The sequence below is a fragment of the Battus philenor genome, unplaced genomic scaffold (genome assembly GCF_028537555.1).
Source record: "Battus philenor isolate CCGP_79_NKW_IND1 unplaced genomic scaffold, ilBatPhil1.0.hap1 SCAF_9, whole genome shotgun sequence".
Lineage (NCBI taxonomy): Eukaryota > Metazoa > Arthropoda > Insecta > Lepidoptera > Papilionidae > Battus > Battus philenor.
In genome coordinates, this window is record NW_027181759.1 from 14,713,024 (window position 1) to 14,733,452 (window position 20,429).

General features: G+C 35.5%; 1 protein-coding gene across 1 annotated transcript in view; it reads right to left on the reverse strand.

Annotated features, from left to right (window-relative positions):
- Positions 1 to 20,429, reverse strand: part of zip (myosin heavy chain 10) — a 123,048-nt gene that overhangs the window by 42,648 nt on the left and 59,971 nt on the right. The window contains exon 2 of the mRNA XM_068775447.1: positions 2,906 to 3,062. Within this exon, the coding sequence (XP_068631548.1) occupies positions 2,906 to 3,062 (157 nt within the window). The remainder of the gene's footprint in view (positions 1 to 2,905; positions 3,063 to 20,429) is intronic.

The window sequence follows — 20,429 nt, forward strand, 5'->3', positions numbered from 1 at the left end:
TTAGTACACAAGGTCTTAACATTATTCAATCATTGATTTTTCGTGTAGTTTTCATCAGGCTAAAGTGTGTGTATGTTCGGCACCCTTTTTTTTTGGCCCCCGCTATTGGGGGCCTCTCGTACCCCAACTTATTGGGATCAGGGACTTTATTATTCAATATTTTTTTCAGTATTTTCTTTATTAATCACTCTCACACATCACAATATCTTCCATTCTTTACTTTCGTCCTTCACAATATCTTTCGTTTTGCTCTTTTATGCCTTCTTTCTTTCCTCGCCTTTCTTCCATCATCTTCTTACTCTAAGGTGGCTAGGTACATTTTTTTTTCATTTTTTTATCATTTTTTTTTCTGACATTTTATTTTTATCATTATTAATACATAACAATTCTATATATAATTTGTCCTAAATTTCTATTCATTTTTTTAAAATCGTTTACATGCTTTTTTATTTCATTTCCTGTTTCTGTTCCTACTCGGTTTTATTCTTATCAATTGCATGTTCGGCACACTTTGTGTCACAGCTTGCCGGACAGATGGCCGCAGGGACCTTCACCATCACAAGAGATCACGACCAGGCAAGTGGACAGATGACCATGTCAGGATCTTCAGACGACTCTAAATATGGATCGCTTCTAACCAATCATATTAGAAGTTTATGGTAAAGGCCAACGGTAAAAGTGATGCCTTATAAAAACTAAAAATATACTCCCAGGTTTGTGTAAAAACGCTGGCATGATTGTATATCTGATGATTACTTTTAAGGGTAATAGATCAGTGTATCCCAACATGGCCCACGCCCAACAGGTGGGCAATTGGAATTAATGTTTAATCCTTTCGCTTTAATATAAAAATATATATGGTACATAGGAGGACGTATCATATCATTGGCGAATATAAAGCTTAACGAATCCGCTGGCTTGGTCACTTGGAGCGAATGGGATCGGATCGGAGCGTGAAGGTAGTGTACCTGGAAAAACCGAGGGGTCGAAGACCAGTGGGTAGACTCAGGTATCGCTGGATCGATCGCGTTGAGGCAGACTTGCGCGAATTGAATGGCTGACAATGGCAGACGATGGCGCAAGATAGAAGAAAGTGGAAGTCTCTCGCTTCGGAGGCCAAGACCCACTTTGGGTCACTGAGCTAGCGGAGTAGTAGTAGTACATAGGAGGACGTAAGAATTTGAAAGGTTGGAGACACGGCAGATGTTTACGAATAAATTATATTTAAGAAAAAATATTCAATATTTTGCATCCCCAAGAGAAAAATGGATTTATTTTTAAATATAATAAAATTTAAATTACTACTACTAATATACGATATGTCTACATAACCATATCGTAATAAATATATAATAAAATTGATCTTTAACCAACTCTGTATAAACGTTAATGTGGGTAGGTGAAAAAACGGTATTACAAAACTAACGGTAAATTTAAATATAGAATTGTTTGCAGCAACACTGTCTGGTGGATAAGCGAAGGATTTCGAAATGCCATTTGTCTAATTGCTCACTAATGGGCGGTGATAGGACGACAGAGAGGTCGCGTCCACTGTAAACTCAAGACGACTTGTATGACGAAACGTTTATTGAAGAATATTTTTCATCATTCTATATATATATTCTAAACCATACACATAAATAAAAATTGAAGTGTCTGTTTATTATCCTAAAATAATAGCTTTTTACTAAATGCATATATATGTGTATAAATAAATATTTATTTAAAAAAAAATATTTAAAAAATTTAAATAAATATTTAAAAAAAAAATTATATTTATATTTAATGGAATCAGGCGTTACCTTGCGGAAGTCCATCCTAAGTAAGAAAAGGACCAATATTTAGCCACTTCCGCACATGCAGTGGTAGTCGTGCAACAAAGTGCACCGCCCGCCAGCCCGCTGATAAATGCGTATGTGGCAAACAATGCGAATCACACAACCGCCACCGCCGTGGCGTATTGGTCCTTTTCTTACATATATTTATATAGTACAAGTTTTGTCTGTTTTTGTTCCAAGAAAATTGTGTAAGAAAAATAGTAAAAAATTATAAAACGCAGTCGTGCCTCGCAGCTGGGAGAAGAAAGATCCGTATCAAATAGCGGCAACCCTCTCCCAACTGTCTGCGTTTAGTTTAAGCGAAAAGTAAATATTGTAAAAAAAAACACTAACACAAATTAGAATTAATAAAAAGCACTTTGGTCGCCGTTCGCGCGCCATTCGACCTGGCGCCGTAGTGGTGCCTTCCGACCGAAAAAGGTTTAAACATTATCTTATGATGATAGGTGTAGTGTTAAGCCAATATTTTAGCCGTGAACCCACATTTTTACGTCACTCCAACAGACCTTCGACGAGTCTCCTGTGCACTCCTGATTGTTCACCCAGAACAACTTTTGTAATTAAGATTATCCCTCAAATGCATAACGATGAAAAACTGCAACATACCACTTAAACTTAAAATATGTACTACACTTAAAAGTAAATGCATAGTGTTGCATATCTGTTACATAAAAGTTTTTTTTTTTTAATAAAGTATAAAAAACATTTTTTTTTCTATTTTCCATGGTGTACATATACATTTTGGTGTACTTATGTGCAAGATATATTTTTGAAAAAGTGGAAATAAAAGTAAAAGTCATGCATTTAACCCTTAAATGCATGACTTTTACTTTTAATTTTAAAATATATATTTATCTTGCAGATAAGTACACTAAAATGCAAGGCGAAAAAAATAAAATGTATAATATTTTGTAACTTTTGAAAAAACCTTATGTTGCATATATACAACACTATGGATTTACTCGCTCATTTTACGTTTAAGTGGTAAGTTTGCAGTTTTACACCATTATGCATTAAAGGGTTAAGGGATATATTAATGATAAAGAAGGTCGTATTAAATTTGTTACCTTGCAACATGGAGCGATAAGCAGTGTCGGTGATGGCGAACACGTGCGGCGGGACCTCGTGTCTCTTAATGCCTTTGTACCGCTCCATGATCTTCTCCGTGTATATCGGCAGCTTCTTGTACGGGTTCACCACCACGCAGAACAGCCCCGAGTACGTCTGCGGACAAATTTAATCGTTATAGATATCTTACTTATATTAAAACATCATTATTATGCTTATGTCTTCCCCAAAGATTGCCACGACTGGTCATACGCTGCCGCTAACAAATGGCTAGTCTACTTCGACTATTTCGTCAGTACATTCAAACATGAATTATTGAATAAAAATTCTTCTACATTCTAAAGGTTTATTTCTTTCTTCTAAGGAGTATTATACAAAAGTTTTATGGTTTAAAAACTATGACGACACATAGTCAAATGATAAAGGTATATAATTATATGATAAAATTCATTTATTCAAAATTGTAACTTTTAACAGAACTATTGATCGTCGACTTATTATTAATATATCTTATTTTTGACTCTACTTCGCAAAGCTGTTATAGTTATGTAGAAGTTGTTGAATATGAACTAGTGATCTACAAAATTTTCGCACTAGAAATTAACATAGGCTTGTTGTACCCTTCTATAACGAAGTCTTAGAATAAATCGTGTAACAAAACTTAAAAATCCCACAAGTCTAATAACAGAATAGTATATTCAATCGTTTGACTGCCAACCAATTGTTATAAAAACGCAAGAAAACTGCAGGACATGTTTTTCTTTTATTAATTCCTTTCTTACGATTTTCCATAACGATAGTTTCTAGCAGAGATGAGCATTGGGGGGTAGCTCACATCTAGGAGCATCTATTGAAGATGTTAATGCTGTCAGCCCTAAGGCTTTTACAGCTTCACCGGTACTGAGTTCACGGAGCGGAAGGGTCCGTGAACTAGATCTAGGAGCAACAACGATACACCTAAACTGCGTTATTTTTCGAGACAATACAACACATCGCTTTTGCTCCACATAACAAATCAAACAGTTAATTAATAATGTAGCTTTCAAATACACCTATCACCCGATTTACACGGTACTTGTTTTACACGTTTTCGATTTTACACGGTTTTCCAAATAAGTTTTTTTTTGTTTTAATAACCGATTTTATTACCATCTCTCATAATGTAAATATTTCTGCTTCAAACATCGAATCGGCACAAATAACTTCGAATGATGAAAGTGAATTCGGACCTTCGATTCCGAAATAAAAGAATGAGAGTAATTTCTTTTTTGTTCTTCTGTTTCATGTATTGTAATTAAATAAAAACGGTGTTTCCGTAATATATTAAATATTTTAACTTGACAATGCATTTTTTATTTTCGTGTTCACCTAAAAATATTGAAAAAAATCACAACTGTTAAATAGCAAAATCATGTATTTTCTGCAAGTTTTTTGATTTACACGGTTTTCACTTGAAAATTTTTAATTTTCGATTTACGCGTTTTTCTCAGGAACGTATCTATGGTGTAAATCGGAGGATAAGTGTATATTAAGGAGGCTCTTCTTCTTAATTTATTTCTTATTATTATGATCTATGTTCCACAGACATTTGCATCCGTGCCTTTGTTTTTACTTTTACGTTTAATATTTCCTAATTTTTTTTCGCACACGTCTTTACATGTTTACAGTGTTTACTAAGTCTCTTAATCTATTTAATACTCTAACAATGTCTAGTTTTTAAAATTATGGTTCATACGACCACTTTCTCATCACTACTCAATATTGGCATCCACAGGTTGTACGGCAGTATCTGTACTTCGGTTGCCGTATTCACATCGATGAACCTTGCGATCGCATCTTGAGTTTCGTCCGTGCAATACACTGTCATACAGCCCGAGGGTGTCTATAGCCTGGTTCCTCTTCTCATTTCAGGGCTTTGCTTTTTCAATTATTAATCATAGATCATAAATATAGAGCGCTTATCGTCGCGGTCATAGGTTATTGGTGGAACGTATGTAAACCAATTATAAACGACAATAAATAAGATAGTGAATTCAATTTGACTATCGCACGCTATGTCGACGGTCGGGCTATTACATCGTCCAATTATGATTGGACACAAGCGAGCAATTAGTACTGCTCTACGACTAAACGCTTTATCACTGGAAGGTACCGTCTTTCTGTTATGAGAGCAAATGATATAAACCTAGTTATCTATTTCACGCAAGGTTCCGTAGCTGTTAATAAAATATGTTCTCTGAATTGAGAGGAATAGCTTGGTGTCAAGAGCTCATACACGGGGGGACGGGGTGGTTTAAGAATCGTGGCTAACATCGTAATTATATATATAATTAAGAAATTATTTAAGAAACTTTTCGAATCTTAACTTTTTGTATGATTTTTCATAAGTTTAGGTGTTCTATCTTGAGATGAAAGATATGTTGTTGTGAATTTTCTTCCTGCTTCTCCACAACTATAACACCTTGCGAGGCAGAAAAAAAATAGAAAAAATAAAATTTAAAAATACGTTCCTCCGTGCGACCACTTTCTCATCTTTACTCCATATTAACATCCTCAGGTTGTACGCCAGTGCGATAGACCTTGCGATCACATATTGACTCTCATCCGTGTAACACACGCACAACAATGTTCCTCACCACAACATCTCTGCCAAGAGCATAACTCCATCATCAATAAAGAAATAATTGACATATAAATAATAAGGTAAACATTCGTATCTTTATAACAGTGTATACACACAGAAGTTATTACGCAGATAATTGTAAACATCGGGCTGGGATTATCGCACAAAGGGCGCTATCTTTCCGGCGACATCAAAGGCGCGTCGCTGATAGCCTATGCATTTCGATCGTCTCAATCAATTTGCAGCGATGCATCTGTTTGTACACTTAGCTAAACGACGTCTGCACGATAAAGGGTCGCTTTGCGTAACCTATTTACCGAGTACTGCGTTCAGGGGAAAAGTGTCTTCTGATTCTCAGAGTATTTATATAGGTTTAAGTTTAAGAAGACTTTCCTCGTGCATCTGTGACCCTGAGGTGGACCAGACTATTGTGCACGCAATAACATGCTGACCAGTGTACGGAGGTATAACAGCTAACTTTGAAGCATGAAGATGAAAGAAAATATTACCAGCGGCAATATTGTATATATCCCTTTTGGGAGACGACAGCAACATTTTTTTTTTGCAATTTTGCAAGAAGGTAGTGGATGATATAATAAAACGGAATAAAAAATAGGTATAATAATAGATGACAGTATTAATAATTTAAATAAAAATAACAAATGAGAGAGTGTTTTAAAAAAAAGGTTTTCACCGTGAACATAAGTAAAATCATAGCGGTAAACCCATCATCGGTTTTAATAAAATAACTAGTATTTTTTTTAAATAAAATTACCATTAACCAACAAACTAGCAAGAAAGTCTCTATAGATTCCATGTACAGGGCGCACAAAAAACGTTAAGCCTGCTACCCATTAGGGCGGTGCATACAAGGAGCGTGACCAAGACAGGAGCGAGTCCGGTACAGAATGCAGTCCGGCGAGTGCTTACACGCCGGTGTGTTGCGTCATTATGTTCGCAGTGATTCTGTTCTCGCGTTGCTGGGAAACCGTGGAGTAACCAAACAAGTTAAATATTAAAAGTTTTCGGATTACCTACAAAAACAAGTTTTTCATTTCGTTCATTGCAAGAGTAGAACTGATAAGGTTATATCGGAACTTGGTTTCTTGACTCCAAAGGCTCATATTCTTTTATGGCCCTTTCGTACTTCCTCTTTCTGGGGTACATACACAGGGACTGTTTTTACAAAATAAATTCTTGTCATTATTTTTGCCTACTTAATGTCATATATTCCTTCGTCTTTTATTCTTCACAAATCCTTTCATTCATCACCTACTTCACTTTCATCGCCTTCCCACTAGAATACTAGTTTTATATTTTATTCAATTATATTTTTTTTTGTACCTGTTTCGTTTAATGGCCTCTACTATGACAGTTATAATTGCGTATCATTAATAGACTGTTCACATCTTATGCATTTAGAGTCGCACACTTTTTATACATGACATACAGGATGATTGTAAATGGCTTGTAAAATATTTTATGGAATCAGGCGTTACTTTGCGGAAGTCCATCCGTCCATCCGTCCATCAGCAGCATGTGCAGAAGTGGCTAGATATTGGTCCTTTTCTTACTTGGCTTGTGAAAGATTTAAAGAAGTGAATGTATTGTTCATATACCAGCAAAAATCTTGTAAAGTAACCGTGAAAAGTAAAGTGATCACTCTATAATTCTATCGATAAGAGGTTAATAACTTCTGGAAGTCAAATCAGGAACAGATAGTAAACAATAATTAATTTGAAACGTTGTGATTTTGAAAATACTTTTTTTTTAGTATATTATCATTAAATTATTTATTATTTCTATAACTTTGAATAGGGGGAAATCATACACTAATTGTCAGCTTGTTTCTTCACCCCTTTAAAACTTATAAAATTATATCCGATCATCCTGTATATTACTGCAAATGTGATAAATCGCACATTATGATGATCATAAAAATGTGTAAATCTGATAAATTTTTGAATATTCAAATATTTATCTGCTGCCTCTAGACCTACTCTAATCATAATTATGACCATAATAATTCACTGACTCTGTGAATATTTTGATAGAACATTATTTATGTTAAAATGAGTTTTGGGAGTTACAGAGGGACAACACATTATGTCTGTCATCATCAGAGTTGACACAGTCTTCTGGTTGCTGATTTTCCATGTTATGTTTTTGTATTACAATCTCTATCATAATTCGGAAGACATCATTGTGGGATTCTTCCTAGAGCCGGCAGCTCTTGAAGATAATGACAAAACCAAGTCCAAAGCAGAACTGTACATAGCTATATTCGATAGTTGCTGCACGCTGTTAGCTTTTTTGGCTTTTACATCTTCATCAGGCTTACGAATTTCGGATATGCGAGCGAAGAAACTAAAAAAAAATTACGTCAGATGCTTCGCCTGGCGTATTACATTGACTAATCGTTATCTAGTCGATATATATATATATATATATATATATATATATATATATATATATATATATATATATATATACAGATCCAGCAGCCCATATTTAAACCGATTGTTAAAACTATGAAAACAATTTTCAACCAATAAAAACCGCATCAGGTTCATCCTTCTCACTAAAAATATTGACGTATTGCTTATGTTATTTTATTTATAGTTTGTTTTATGTTTATTTAATGTTATGTATATTTTACATAACAGATACAAAATTTTATTTTGAGTAGTTTTAATTTCAATTCAATAAATAAATGTATAAATTAACATGTGTTTTTACTTTAAATTTTTAAAACTAAACTTCACTGCAGTTAGAAATTTACAGGAAATCAATATCAGGTAAGTAGGGGGTCTATCCAACACGGAAAAACATGGCAAGGGGTCTACGACACAAAAAAGTTTGGGAAACTCTGCTATAGAGCGTTCTCTTTCTCTCGACGTATATAGAGCGCTATGGCGTGGGATTCCCCTGTTTATTGCTCCTCTGACGACATCTCCTAGACCCTATACTAATACAAACAATATGTTTATGTTATTTGGATTTGATCATTACAAATTTTATTTACTGCTAAGTGTTATTAGATTTACTGATGCAATACTATTCTGATGTTAATGCGTGGAATTAAATGTCGATGCTCTCTTGGGAAGCTAATTATTGTCGCGCACTCTTTATAAAACTATATTTGTAAAGAGCAACTGTTGAGTTTCTCGCAGGCTTTTAGCAGAACTGCCTTCCGAGCCGGCGGTAGCTTCATGTAGGTACAACAATACCGACATTTTATATCGACTAACAATTCGAAAGTGCGAATGAAGAATATTTTGATTTTAATTTGCTTTGGAGCAGAAAGTCGCTCGGCCATATATGCTCTATACTACAGTATGCAAGTACATATAGATGGGAACGCGAAGTCGGCGACAGCTGTATAAACCCGGACCAAGGCCGTGGTTGAAAGATGTTTCAATTTCAAATTACATTTTCTTTCCAGAGACATTATAATATCACAATTAATGAAAGGAATGTTGCGTGAGCATGAACTTGTAAGACGCCCTTCAATTACATATATAATATAGCTTAGAGAAGTAATAAAAATTAAAAATATGTATATATATCTAATATATAAAATTCTCGTGTCACGGTGTTCGAACGTGAACTCCTCTGAAACGGCTTGACTGATTTTTACCAAACTTAATATGCGTATTCAGTAGGTCTGAGAATCGGCTACTATCTATTTTCCATACCCCTAAGTGATAAAGGTTGTTCACACTTAAATTTTATTTTTTTAACGAAATTTTTTGTTTTTATTTTTTTATGATACAGCATACAAGAATACATACAACCATAAATTTTCACCCCTCTACGATCAACCCTTATTTTTTATTTGTAAATTAAAATATCATTTTTTTTGCAAAACAACGTTTGCGGGATCAGCTAGTATATATATATATATATTGCTCAACAAGTCCTAATCACAGCAACAACCTTCTTCTGTCAAGATTTACCAGACGTCATTAAAACTGAACACTACTATATATATATATATATATATATATATATATATATATATATATATATATGTTTTTAATTATAGGTGTAAAATGTTTGAAAGGGTAAACTTATAGTTGTTTTGTAAGCAAAAAGCTTTAAATCTTTCACACCTATTCCAGCCTGTATTTATTGGAATGCGACGGGTCTATGACTTCTGACAATACACAGTTTGCAAGAAAAGATAGTGAACAATAATTAGCTTTAATATATTTTATTTATTTACACTTTATTGTACGCCATACATATTGACTAAAAAAAAGACAATTTACATAGAAGTACAAGAGGCGATCTCTACCAGACAACCTTTGGATGGAGAAGAGAGACATGAAGTTGAGGGCAGTTTAAGGTGTACATACATAGAAACACATACATTACACACATGCATATTCATAGTAATTTTGAAAACAATTTTTCTTATATTCTTCATCAAACTTTTTATTATTTTCGAAACCTTTGATTTTGTACATAGTGTAAAATACATTGGCAGTAAATGTTATACATTAACTTCTTTAATACTTATATATACCTACTAGCTGATCCCGAAAACGTTGTTTTGCAAAAAAGATTAAAGTTTTTAATTAACAAATGTAAGATAAGGGTTGATCGTAGAGGGGTGAAAATTTAGGTTTGTATGTATTTTTGTATGCTGTATCATAATAAAATAAAAACCAAAAAAATTGTCTAAAAAATTAAAAATAAAATTTAGGGGTGGACCACCCTTATCACTTAGGGGTATGGAAAATAGATAGTAGCCAATTCTCAGACATACTGAATACGCATGTAAAATTTGGTAAAAATCGGTCAAGCCGTTTCGGAGGAGTTCAAGTTCGAACACCGTGACACGAGAATTTTATATATTAGATATATATATATATATACACAATTGCTCAATAAGTCCTTCTCATCACAGCAACAACTGTCATATGTCAAGATTTACCAGACGTTATTAAAACTAAACACTATCATATATATATATATATATATATATATATATATATATATATATATATATATATATATATATATATATATATATATACACAGGTTTTTAATTGTAGGTGTAAAATGTTTAAATGGGTAAACTAATAGTTTAGTCAACAAAAGGCTTTAAATCTTTCACACCTATTCCAGCCTGTAAAGTGGTATTTTACCATTTTTTTATTGGAACGCGACGGGCCTATGACTTCTGGCAATACAAAGTCTGCAAGGAAAGATAGTGAACAATAATTAGCTTTTACATATTTTATTTTATTTACACTTTATTGTACACCATACATAATGACTAAAAGAAAAGAAACAATTTACATAGAAGTACAAGAGGCGGTTTTTACTAGACCTTTGGATGGAGATGAGAGACATGAAGTAGATGGCAGTTTATGGTGTACATACATAGAAACACATACACTACTTTACACACATACATATACATAGTAATTTTGAAAACAATTTTTCCTACTATATTCTCATTAAACTTGATTTTTGTACATAGCGTAAAATACATTGGCATTAAATGTTACACATCCACTTCTTCAATTCTTTTATACCTATAACCAATCATCCTTTATATTAATTCTTCTTTTTTAATTTTTAAAAAAAGAATATTCTTTTAACAAGCTTCAATTATCTATTGTTTTTTTACGCACACTAGCGATTTAGAATTCAAACAGCTCACAACGGAGCGCCAGTTCTGTTTCCAGGTAACGCATACAAGCCGCCTTTGCTTATCAAAGCTGTCGAAGGCTGTCGAAAACTGTCGCCTCTATTGATACGTCGATAAGGTTTAAATTACAATTCGCAGCCGCGAGTGAGTCAGCGCGGCTATGGTTGGCCATATTTGGTCATTTGCGCTCGCTCGGCAGCGACACTGTTCTGCAAGGCGAATATTTTTGTGTCGTTTTTGGGTCAGGTGTTTTTGTGTACAGATGTAATCCTAGTATGTATATACTTTTGACCACTCGTACGCTTGTGATTTTAAATCTAGACCTCTCGTAACTATTTAATGGAATCAGGCGATATTTTGCGCAAGTCCATCCTAAGTAAGAAAAGGACCAATATTTAGCCACTTCCGCACATGCAGTGGTAGTCGTGCAACAAAGTGCGCCGCCCGCCAGCCCGATGATAAATGCGCATACGGCAAACAATTCGAATTACAAAACTACCACCGTTAAATCACTCAACACGTGTTTCACCCCTCCACGGGGCATCTTCAGGAGTTAGTTACACCGATTAGTGTCTCTCTGTGTTTGGCACGCATGTGCGGAAGTGGCTAAATATTGGTCCTTTTCTTACTTTCGTAACTAAGCAACAGAGATCCTCTGGGAGCCTCGATTCGGACGCCAAAGAGGTCGCAATGGCTGTTATAAAGAAATGCTTCAATATAATTTATTATCTTTGGTTCCGCAGACAGTAAGCGAAACGGGGGACGTCAATCCACGCAAAGCGGACACGTGACTTTGTTTAAGTCTTTTCGGAAGAATATGGTGGGAATTTATATCCAACAGTGGACCTCCTAAAACCAAAATTAGAGAAGATATATTTTACATAAACTATTAATTTGTTCACATTATAAAGGTCATCAACCATCATTGGACTTTTAGAGGAAGTTGTCCAGGTGGACATTCTACAGTAGAAATGATGTTGAAGTTTGTAACAATCGTAACACCTTACAAGTTAACTTTGTGTGTATTGTAACTCCAAGGAGTAGGTATCTTATCTGCACAATCTAATGCGCGAAATAAATGCAACAAGCGACTAACACTACGCAGTTAAAAACTAAACCTTGTCACGTTGAAATAAAGTTTAAAATTATAACACCGTATATTGGTGCAGGTAAGCATGTATCGCATATAAACCAAAATGTCAATGTTATCTGGAATATATGAAATATTAAAAAAATCTTGTATTTTTTGCATTGACACACTTTCTGGGGCTGACGCGATTTCAAAATCCCTCGCCGCCGGTTAAATTTATTAAATTCATTAAATTTTATTTACAAAAGTCGACCTCAAGCAATCAGGACGAACGAATTCTTGACACCAATGCTAATGGAATATTTTGGCCCTGTCTTTGGTAGGAGAAATGTTTTTCGGAATAGCTGATTTACGAGAGATGGACATCTCTATATCCAACCAGGAGCCTAGATCCATCACCGGTGAAGGCGAAGTAAGGAAAGGAATGATAAATTGTTTTATATTAGTTAATATTCTTTATTTTACACGCTAGGATATATTAAAACAGTTTCATAATAATAAACAAAATAGTACAGTAGTCTTATCACACAAGCCGATGTCTTACAGACAACCATAGTATGAAAAAGGTAGAAGTATAAATAATGGGTAGGTAAATTGTACAAAACATCTATTTATATGTGTATAACATATATACTTATAATAAAAGAGAGACTCGTGGAAGATAATTTGAAGACAAAATCTGAGGACGGAAACAAAAGTATTAAATGAAAAACTTATAAAAAAAAGTCTCTATGTAATCAAGCCATCTCTTATTTAAAGGAGGTCTCCAATAACGGGGGTCATAAAAAATTCTATCTCCAGCTTCTTATTTTTAAGGGTCATTTAAAGAGTCGTGTCTATCCATAAAACAAATACGCTACGTCAACTGAAAGAAAAAATCAACGAAGAGATGTCTATGGCCTCGCGGTCTCTTTGCTGACGAGTATTTGAAAATTTCGCTTGCTAAAGGCGCAAAAATAGAAATGGTTGTCATTTAGATGATATAATTGTAGTTAAAAAATTCCATCTAATTATCTTTCCTATAGATAAACAAATTCTAAAATAAACCTAATAGTTTTTTTAAAATATTATTTTAAATGTTAATTCATGGTACATCCTATGTTAAACAATTTTCACAATAAAAATGTATATTTAATGCGACCCAACCGTTGAGAAGCGCTGCCACAAACAATGGTCTGAAAACATTACATCTAAGTAGCTCTCGCCCACTCTCGTCCCAAATTAGCAAAACAAACGGACCATTTATTTTTACGGCGCATGCAAACGAACATAAATAAGTCTCTAATAGTTCTGACGGCAACACAGTATAATGCAGAGGCGGACTTGGAGTGGAGAGAAATTGTTTCATCATCATATCAGCTGATGATGTCCACTGCAAAGAATAGGCGTCTCTCAGAGATTGTCACGAAGACAGGTCTTGCATTCAGGGATTCCTGCGATCTTTACTGTCAGTTGTCATTCCTAGTGGAGGGCTTACCCACGCTCGTGGACACCACCACTTGAAAGTCTTTCAGTCCCAACGGTGGACGCGTTGATTACACGAGCGAGGTTCCCAACTTTCACTCCAGACGAGCAATTCTTCGAATACTTGAAATAGCTTACAACTCCATTACAGTATGATAGCTGCAGAGGCGAAAAAAACTTGACAGGTTAAGAGCTCTCAGCACTCTTACTTCTCATTACTCTGTAGACGAACGAAAGTAACTGGATTGGTAAGTTGAGGTAACAATGAGCAGGCCACATAACGCGCAGAACATATGGCTGCGAGGGCATTAAGGTTTTGTAAGGCTCTATTGACAACTTAAAGTGTAGGCCTGTGCCCAGCAGTGGTCCGAAATGATGACAATGATTACCAGGTTCACGCCAGCGCGGGCCATCGGTGACCCGCACTTAACAGCTCTATCGAGCGACGCGGACCACCGGTGACCCGTATTCGATTGTGTTCTAAATTAGACTATTAGACCCTGAGAATTAATATAATGGAAATTTAACGTTTATTCATTAAAAACATTAATTTTTAATAATATATATAATCAATGATGTATCACAAACATAAGTTTTAATAACTAACAAAAACTAACTAAATAACAAAAGTCTAATATTGTTTTATTTATAACTTCATTATTTATAGTTTTTGTGTAATTTATAGAATCTTAAAAATAGATAGAAAACGGTCGCGTCTCATTACCTTTTTATGGGTGCATTCGCATACATGTCGTTGTTTGACCGATACAATCTAATTTCTGGCAGTTGCACATTACCCATGATAAGCAATATGCCAAAAAAAAGTATTTGCTATTTAACTTGCACAATAAGATATCACTGTACTGCAGAGCAACAAACACCAGGTTTGAACAGGTAATAACTACGCGCCGTTAGATGAAGCGCGATATTAATTTGAGCGCCGCTCCATAGCAAAACAAAATAAAATCGTCCCCGGCGTGAACGTGTTAATAGAATCTAAAGTAAAAATAAAAACATTTAAAAAACTTTTAAGTTAAACCGTTTTTTGATACCCATATTGTGGTGGTTGTGGAAAAATATGTACCTAGTCCGCCATATTGGAACGGCGTCCATCTTGAATTTTAAATTTTGACATAATCATCGTGTTTTACTAATATAGCTCTTTCATTTGATACCCATATTGAGGGGGTTAAGGAAAAATATGTAATCCGCCATTTTGTTTCGGCGGCCATCTTAGATTTATAATGTTATTGATTTTATTATATTGTATTGTCATCTAAATTAAATGTGTGTACCAAATTTCAGATCAATCTGACAACGGGAAGGTGCCTAAATTTCAATTTCTAATTTTGATCCTAATAAATAAACAAATGAATTCCGTACGGGTCGAACTAAATAAAACCGTTTAATAACAAAGCCAAGTATCATTATTACTGACATATAACACTGCGCTAGGGGTTTGGGAAGTTTGTAAGTATTTTGACTTCAAGCCTCAAGTACACTGAACGCCGAATTCAGTGCGACGCCAAGACGCACGTGCTCAAGGGCTCGTACGTCAACACTTAACGTGCGGTTGACTGTACAAAAGCGACTCGGGAGTTTAAGCCGCACCTTCTGCACCAGATGTGCTCAATCTTCGGCCTGCCAGTTTTTTTTAACGTTTATATGTCCACCATTTTGATATTTTAGTACTACTTATTAACATCTAAATAATTTGAATTACATCATATTGCAAGCGAACCTTTTTAACGTTGGAAGACCAACAGGCCCTATTTAGACCAGAATTTATTGGTCAGTCAGTAAATATAAATTAATATATCATATCACAGACTGATCACTTTTGAAGGAAAAATCAACCTCTAAAAATTTCAATCGTCCTATATATCAACGGTTAAGAATTATAATTTTAAATTATACCACAGTAAAATGACGTCATCATGGTGTAACAATTTATAAGATATATTCCATCGCTTGTTAACAGCTAATTCTCTTTACTTCTTCATCATAAATGTCAAAGCACAGTGACATTAGGCGCCATTTGTAAAAATTAAAATACGTTCACATTATGACATTACTTTTGCGCCACCTCTTATATGTAGACACCCACTGGAAGCCACAGGCCTTTCAAACGTAGCCAAGATGACCGACCTCACGCTGCCATGGTGGTCTTGAATATACCGTGTCTACCGTCTGTTGGTCGCCCAGTCAAGAACATTTCGACCACCACTGTCGTTGAATGCACAAAATATAGTCACTATGTACCCCACCCACTTTAAATACTATTAAACACTTTTAAACATATATAGGGTGTGCCATAAATTTTTGCACTTTTGAAACATGTGTAGAAATAAAAGTACAAATGCTATTTTGTTTATGATTTATTTACCGTAATTATCATTTATTAAAATTTATTTTTTAAAAATTACATCGTCGAGGTGTGCTCCGTTTCGCCGTTGGCACTCCTGTAATCGACTATTGTTTGTGTGTCGTGTTGCTATTTGCAAAAATTTTTGGCCCACTCTATATAAGAGGTAAATTTTGGAAAAGGTGTCACTTTCACAAAACAGTTTGAGAATCCCTGTTGTACACTGTTCATAGCTCACTGCGCATACGGCTGCGGTAATGATAACATTAACTGTTCCAAATTTAGACGCAGCGGTGGAATTCGTTTAGTGTTCCGTTCGCTTGGAACAAAGTCCACAAGGGTCTTGTTATGAACTACAGAGATCGGTAATAATCATCGTTTTATTACAGGCTCATTGTTTATTGTAGCAAAAGGTTTAAGGGGGTATAATTAATTTATCAACAAATTTATTTTTTTACATTATCGAAAAAAATATTTACACACGCATAAAGCAACGACAGGTCCTAAAAGCGGAAGCCATGAAGAAAAGATGTATGAATTGTTACAACCGCAGTTCCTAGTTTAAAATACGGTAGGTGAAAATAGAAAAAAATATTAAAGTAGAGGAAAAGATATACGAATAGCGGATGTCATATCGTATATGTGTGGGAGAAAGGCATTCGCAGCGGGAACAGGCGATACAGGACGATACGCCGCCCGGTTGAACGACCCGCGATACTGCAATCTTTAATTGTTTTAACTCATTGCATCGACACGAAACAATAACGTAATGGAGTCGTTATTAAACTAGATTTTTAGCAATTACTTTACATTACATTTTAATAGAACAATACGGTTACTATACGAATTCTGTAATGAAGTAGCTGACCATAGATTTTAGAGCAGTGACCATGGATTGGCAAGTCAACTTTCTGACGCTGATTGCAGTTCGCTGTCATCATTTCAATTGTAAGATGTTCACAGCTGGACAAACTCCTCCCCTATAGTCTCTAATAGGCAGTGTTCTCGAGAGACGATCACGTGCCGGTAGATGCGGCGTGGGTAGAGGTCCCACTAGGTAGACCGATGACACAGCAAAGGTCTCGTGATGTCGCTGTATGCGTGCAGCGCAAGACCGATCATGGCCATCTTTGGGAAAGACCTAGGCTTTGCAGTGAGCATATTTCGGATGAAAAGAAGAAAGCATAATTATGTAGTAGATCTTTCAATACATTCAAAAATGATGATTATGATTTAGTCTCCCAGGGAAACTTCAAGCATAGCCCTCTCCATTTCTCTCTGGGTGACTTTTAGCTCTCCTATGAGGTCTGTCGTAAGTGCTCACGCGTTGGATCCGTATGTCATCATCGGCAACACACATTGGTCAAAGACCTTCGACTTCTACCATTGGGGTATTTTGGACGAGAAGAGGTTTCAGAGTTTCCTGAACGTTGCCCATCCCTGTTGGATTCTATCAGCCATCCATCGTCTGAGAAGATTAAGTGGAAAAAGCGTCCACGCGGATAGAAGTTTTACGCAGCACTTGCTTATACTTGGTCAGCGCGATAAGTAGCCTGCTGCCACATCTACCTTCTAATCAGCTGCGCTATGTCAATTAAGTAAGAAAAAGACCAATATGTAGCCACTTCCGCACATGCAGACGTAGTCGTGCAACAAAGTGCACCGCCCGCCAGCCCGCTGATAGAAGCGCATGCGGCAAACAATGCGAATTACACAACCACCACCGTTAAATCACTCAACGCGTGTTTCACCCCTCCACGGGGCATCTTCAGGAGTTATGTTACACCGATTAGTGCCAAACACAGAGTGATTCTCACTCTATGTCAATTAATTATGTCCTTCTGTAGATCTCCTTATAACAGATTCGATTTCGTAATAAATGCTTATCAAAGCCCTCTCTCTCCACGGTTATAGGGTATATTTGATTGAATCAAATACAGACTCCCTCAAGTCATAGGCCTCCTCCAAACATCGCCACGATGAACAGTCTTACACCCGCATCATCTTATCTGTTACTTAATTCAACCTTTACATTGTCACACTTTCTCTGTTAAATCAAGAGTTTTAATATATAAACGAAGCTGTACAGTTGCAATGAGCTGTGTAATTGGGGCAGATATACACGCACGCAGTACAGAGGCACGGCTGTGTTTGATGGTGACGTCATTGCTCTTATCGCGTTACACGAACGACCTAATCTCTAAGGATATCTTCCTCCCACCGCATATACAAACCAAAACGCACACACTTTCACGCTGGGTGACTGATAATGTATACAAAGGTGTGAAAACACCACAAAACTTTTTTTTATTATAGAACAGTATGATCGACTGTAAATAGCGTCCCCAAAGATCGCCACGAGGTCAGGTCTCGCGTTGCCTGCATCCAACGACTTCCTTCAATCTTAATTATGTCGTCGATCCAGCTGGTGGACGGTCACTACCAGTTCGTGGTCGTCACTCGAGAACCTTCCGACCTGGCCAACGGTTTCACGAGCGATGTACCACGCCCACTGAAACTTCAGACGCCCAATCCTTCGGGCTACGTCGGTGATCTTGGTTCTTTAGCAAATCTCCTCATTTATGATTCCATCTCGCAGCGAAACTCCGTGCGTAGCCGTCTTCATATCTTCTTGGGTTAGCTTGTGCTTTTTTCTTTTATGAAGCCCGTCGTAAATGACAGCTACCGCTGTTAAATTTGCTTGTGTTTATTAATCTTTATTTGTTTCTATTTCTATGGTAGTATACTACCACTGTTCAATTTGCTTGTGTATATTTATCTTTATATATTTCTATTTCTATGGTAGTATACTATCACTGTTCAATTTGCTTGTGTATAATTATCTTTATTTATTTCTATTTCTATGGTAGTATACTACTACTGTTCAATTTGCTTGTGTATATGTATCTTTATTTATTTCTATTTCTATGGTTGTATACTACCACTGTTCAATATGCTTGTGTATATTTATCTTTATTTCTATGGTATACTACCACTGTTAAATTTGCTTGTGTATAAATATCTTTATTTATTTCTATTTCTATGGTAGTATACTACCACTGTTCAATTTGCCTGTGTATATGTATCTTTATTTATTTCTATTTCTATGGTAGTATATTTGCTACAGATCGACATATCAGCGTGAGTATAGGGGTAGGGTTGGACAAATGATGCGGAAACAATTTCGACACGGCAAGGGGGGGAAGTACACCTGCTGAGGGAGACCGAATGTCCACCTGTCGCGCCGCCTCGCGTTCGAACGACACTTTAATGAATTACACTACTTTTGGGGCTATGCGACCCTGGTACTTTACATTACGTAAAATATTTATTTATTTTAACATAACTTTTCATTATTTTCGTAACATATAGTACAAAATTTAATATGTTTTTGCTTATAGTCGGCATTATTCCAGCTAATATATAAATGTTAATAAATTAATAAAATAGAAATACGGTATTAATCGACTCTGAATAAATGCAAAACAAGAAAACAATCAATGTTATGTAAATTACTTATTATTGTCAAGATTTTGTGTACATTCTAGTTGTACTGTTTTAGCATTCTATCCCTGGAAACATTTCCAGTCTCCAATAATATCTAACTCGTAATATAAATATATTTCGTGATCCGAACTTCTCAACGTCGTGGACTTTTCACAGATTGCGTTTGGTACGCTAGTACATTTATGTTGAAAGATATTAATACCTCAATCTTTTTGTATTTTCTACCAAACTGTCCTCCTCTGGCGCTCTTCTATCGTACATAAATCAGTAAAATAAAATATTAATAAAATTGTTATGCTATAGCATGACATTGTTTATAGCAAACTTGCTACATTTCAAATATTTCAAAGCTAGGAAACAAGTGTGTGTTTGCTATGTGGTTTATATATAAAACAACTTTTTGCAATTTTTATTTCTCTTTCCTTCCGTAATCATCATCGAGAATTTTCAAAATAAATATAGAAAAATAAAAGCTATATCTCATTTGGCTACTCATATATATTGGTTGTATATCCGGATGGAATATTCAAGTACGACCACTGTACATGGAACACCTACGTGTAAGACACTGAAGGTAACCTCGTCGAAGAAATAATTGTGATTACTCACAATTGCAATTGGCATGGCAACCGTTTAAAGCAGGGGCGAGCAACCTTTTTCATCAGCGGGTCGATTTAATTTTTTTTTTACAAACCACACATAAAGTACAGTACCCGGCGATAAATGCTGCATAGAGACTTTTGGCTACAGACAATCGGCTAATTTCGGCTTCGTAGAGCACTATCTCTGTCCCACACTACCTATGTGAC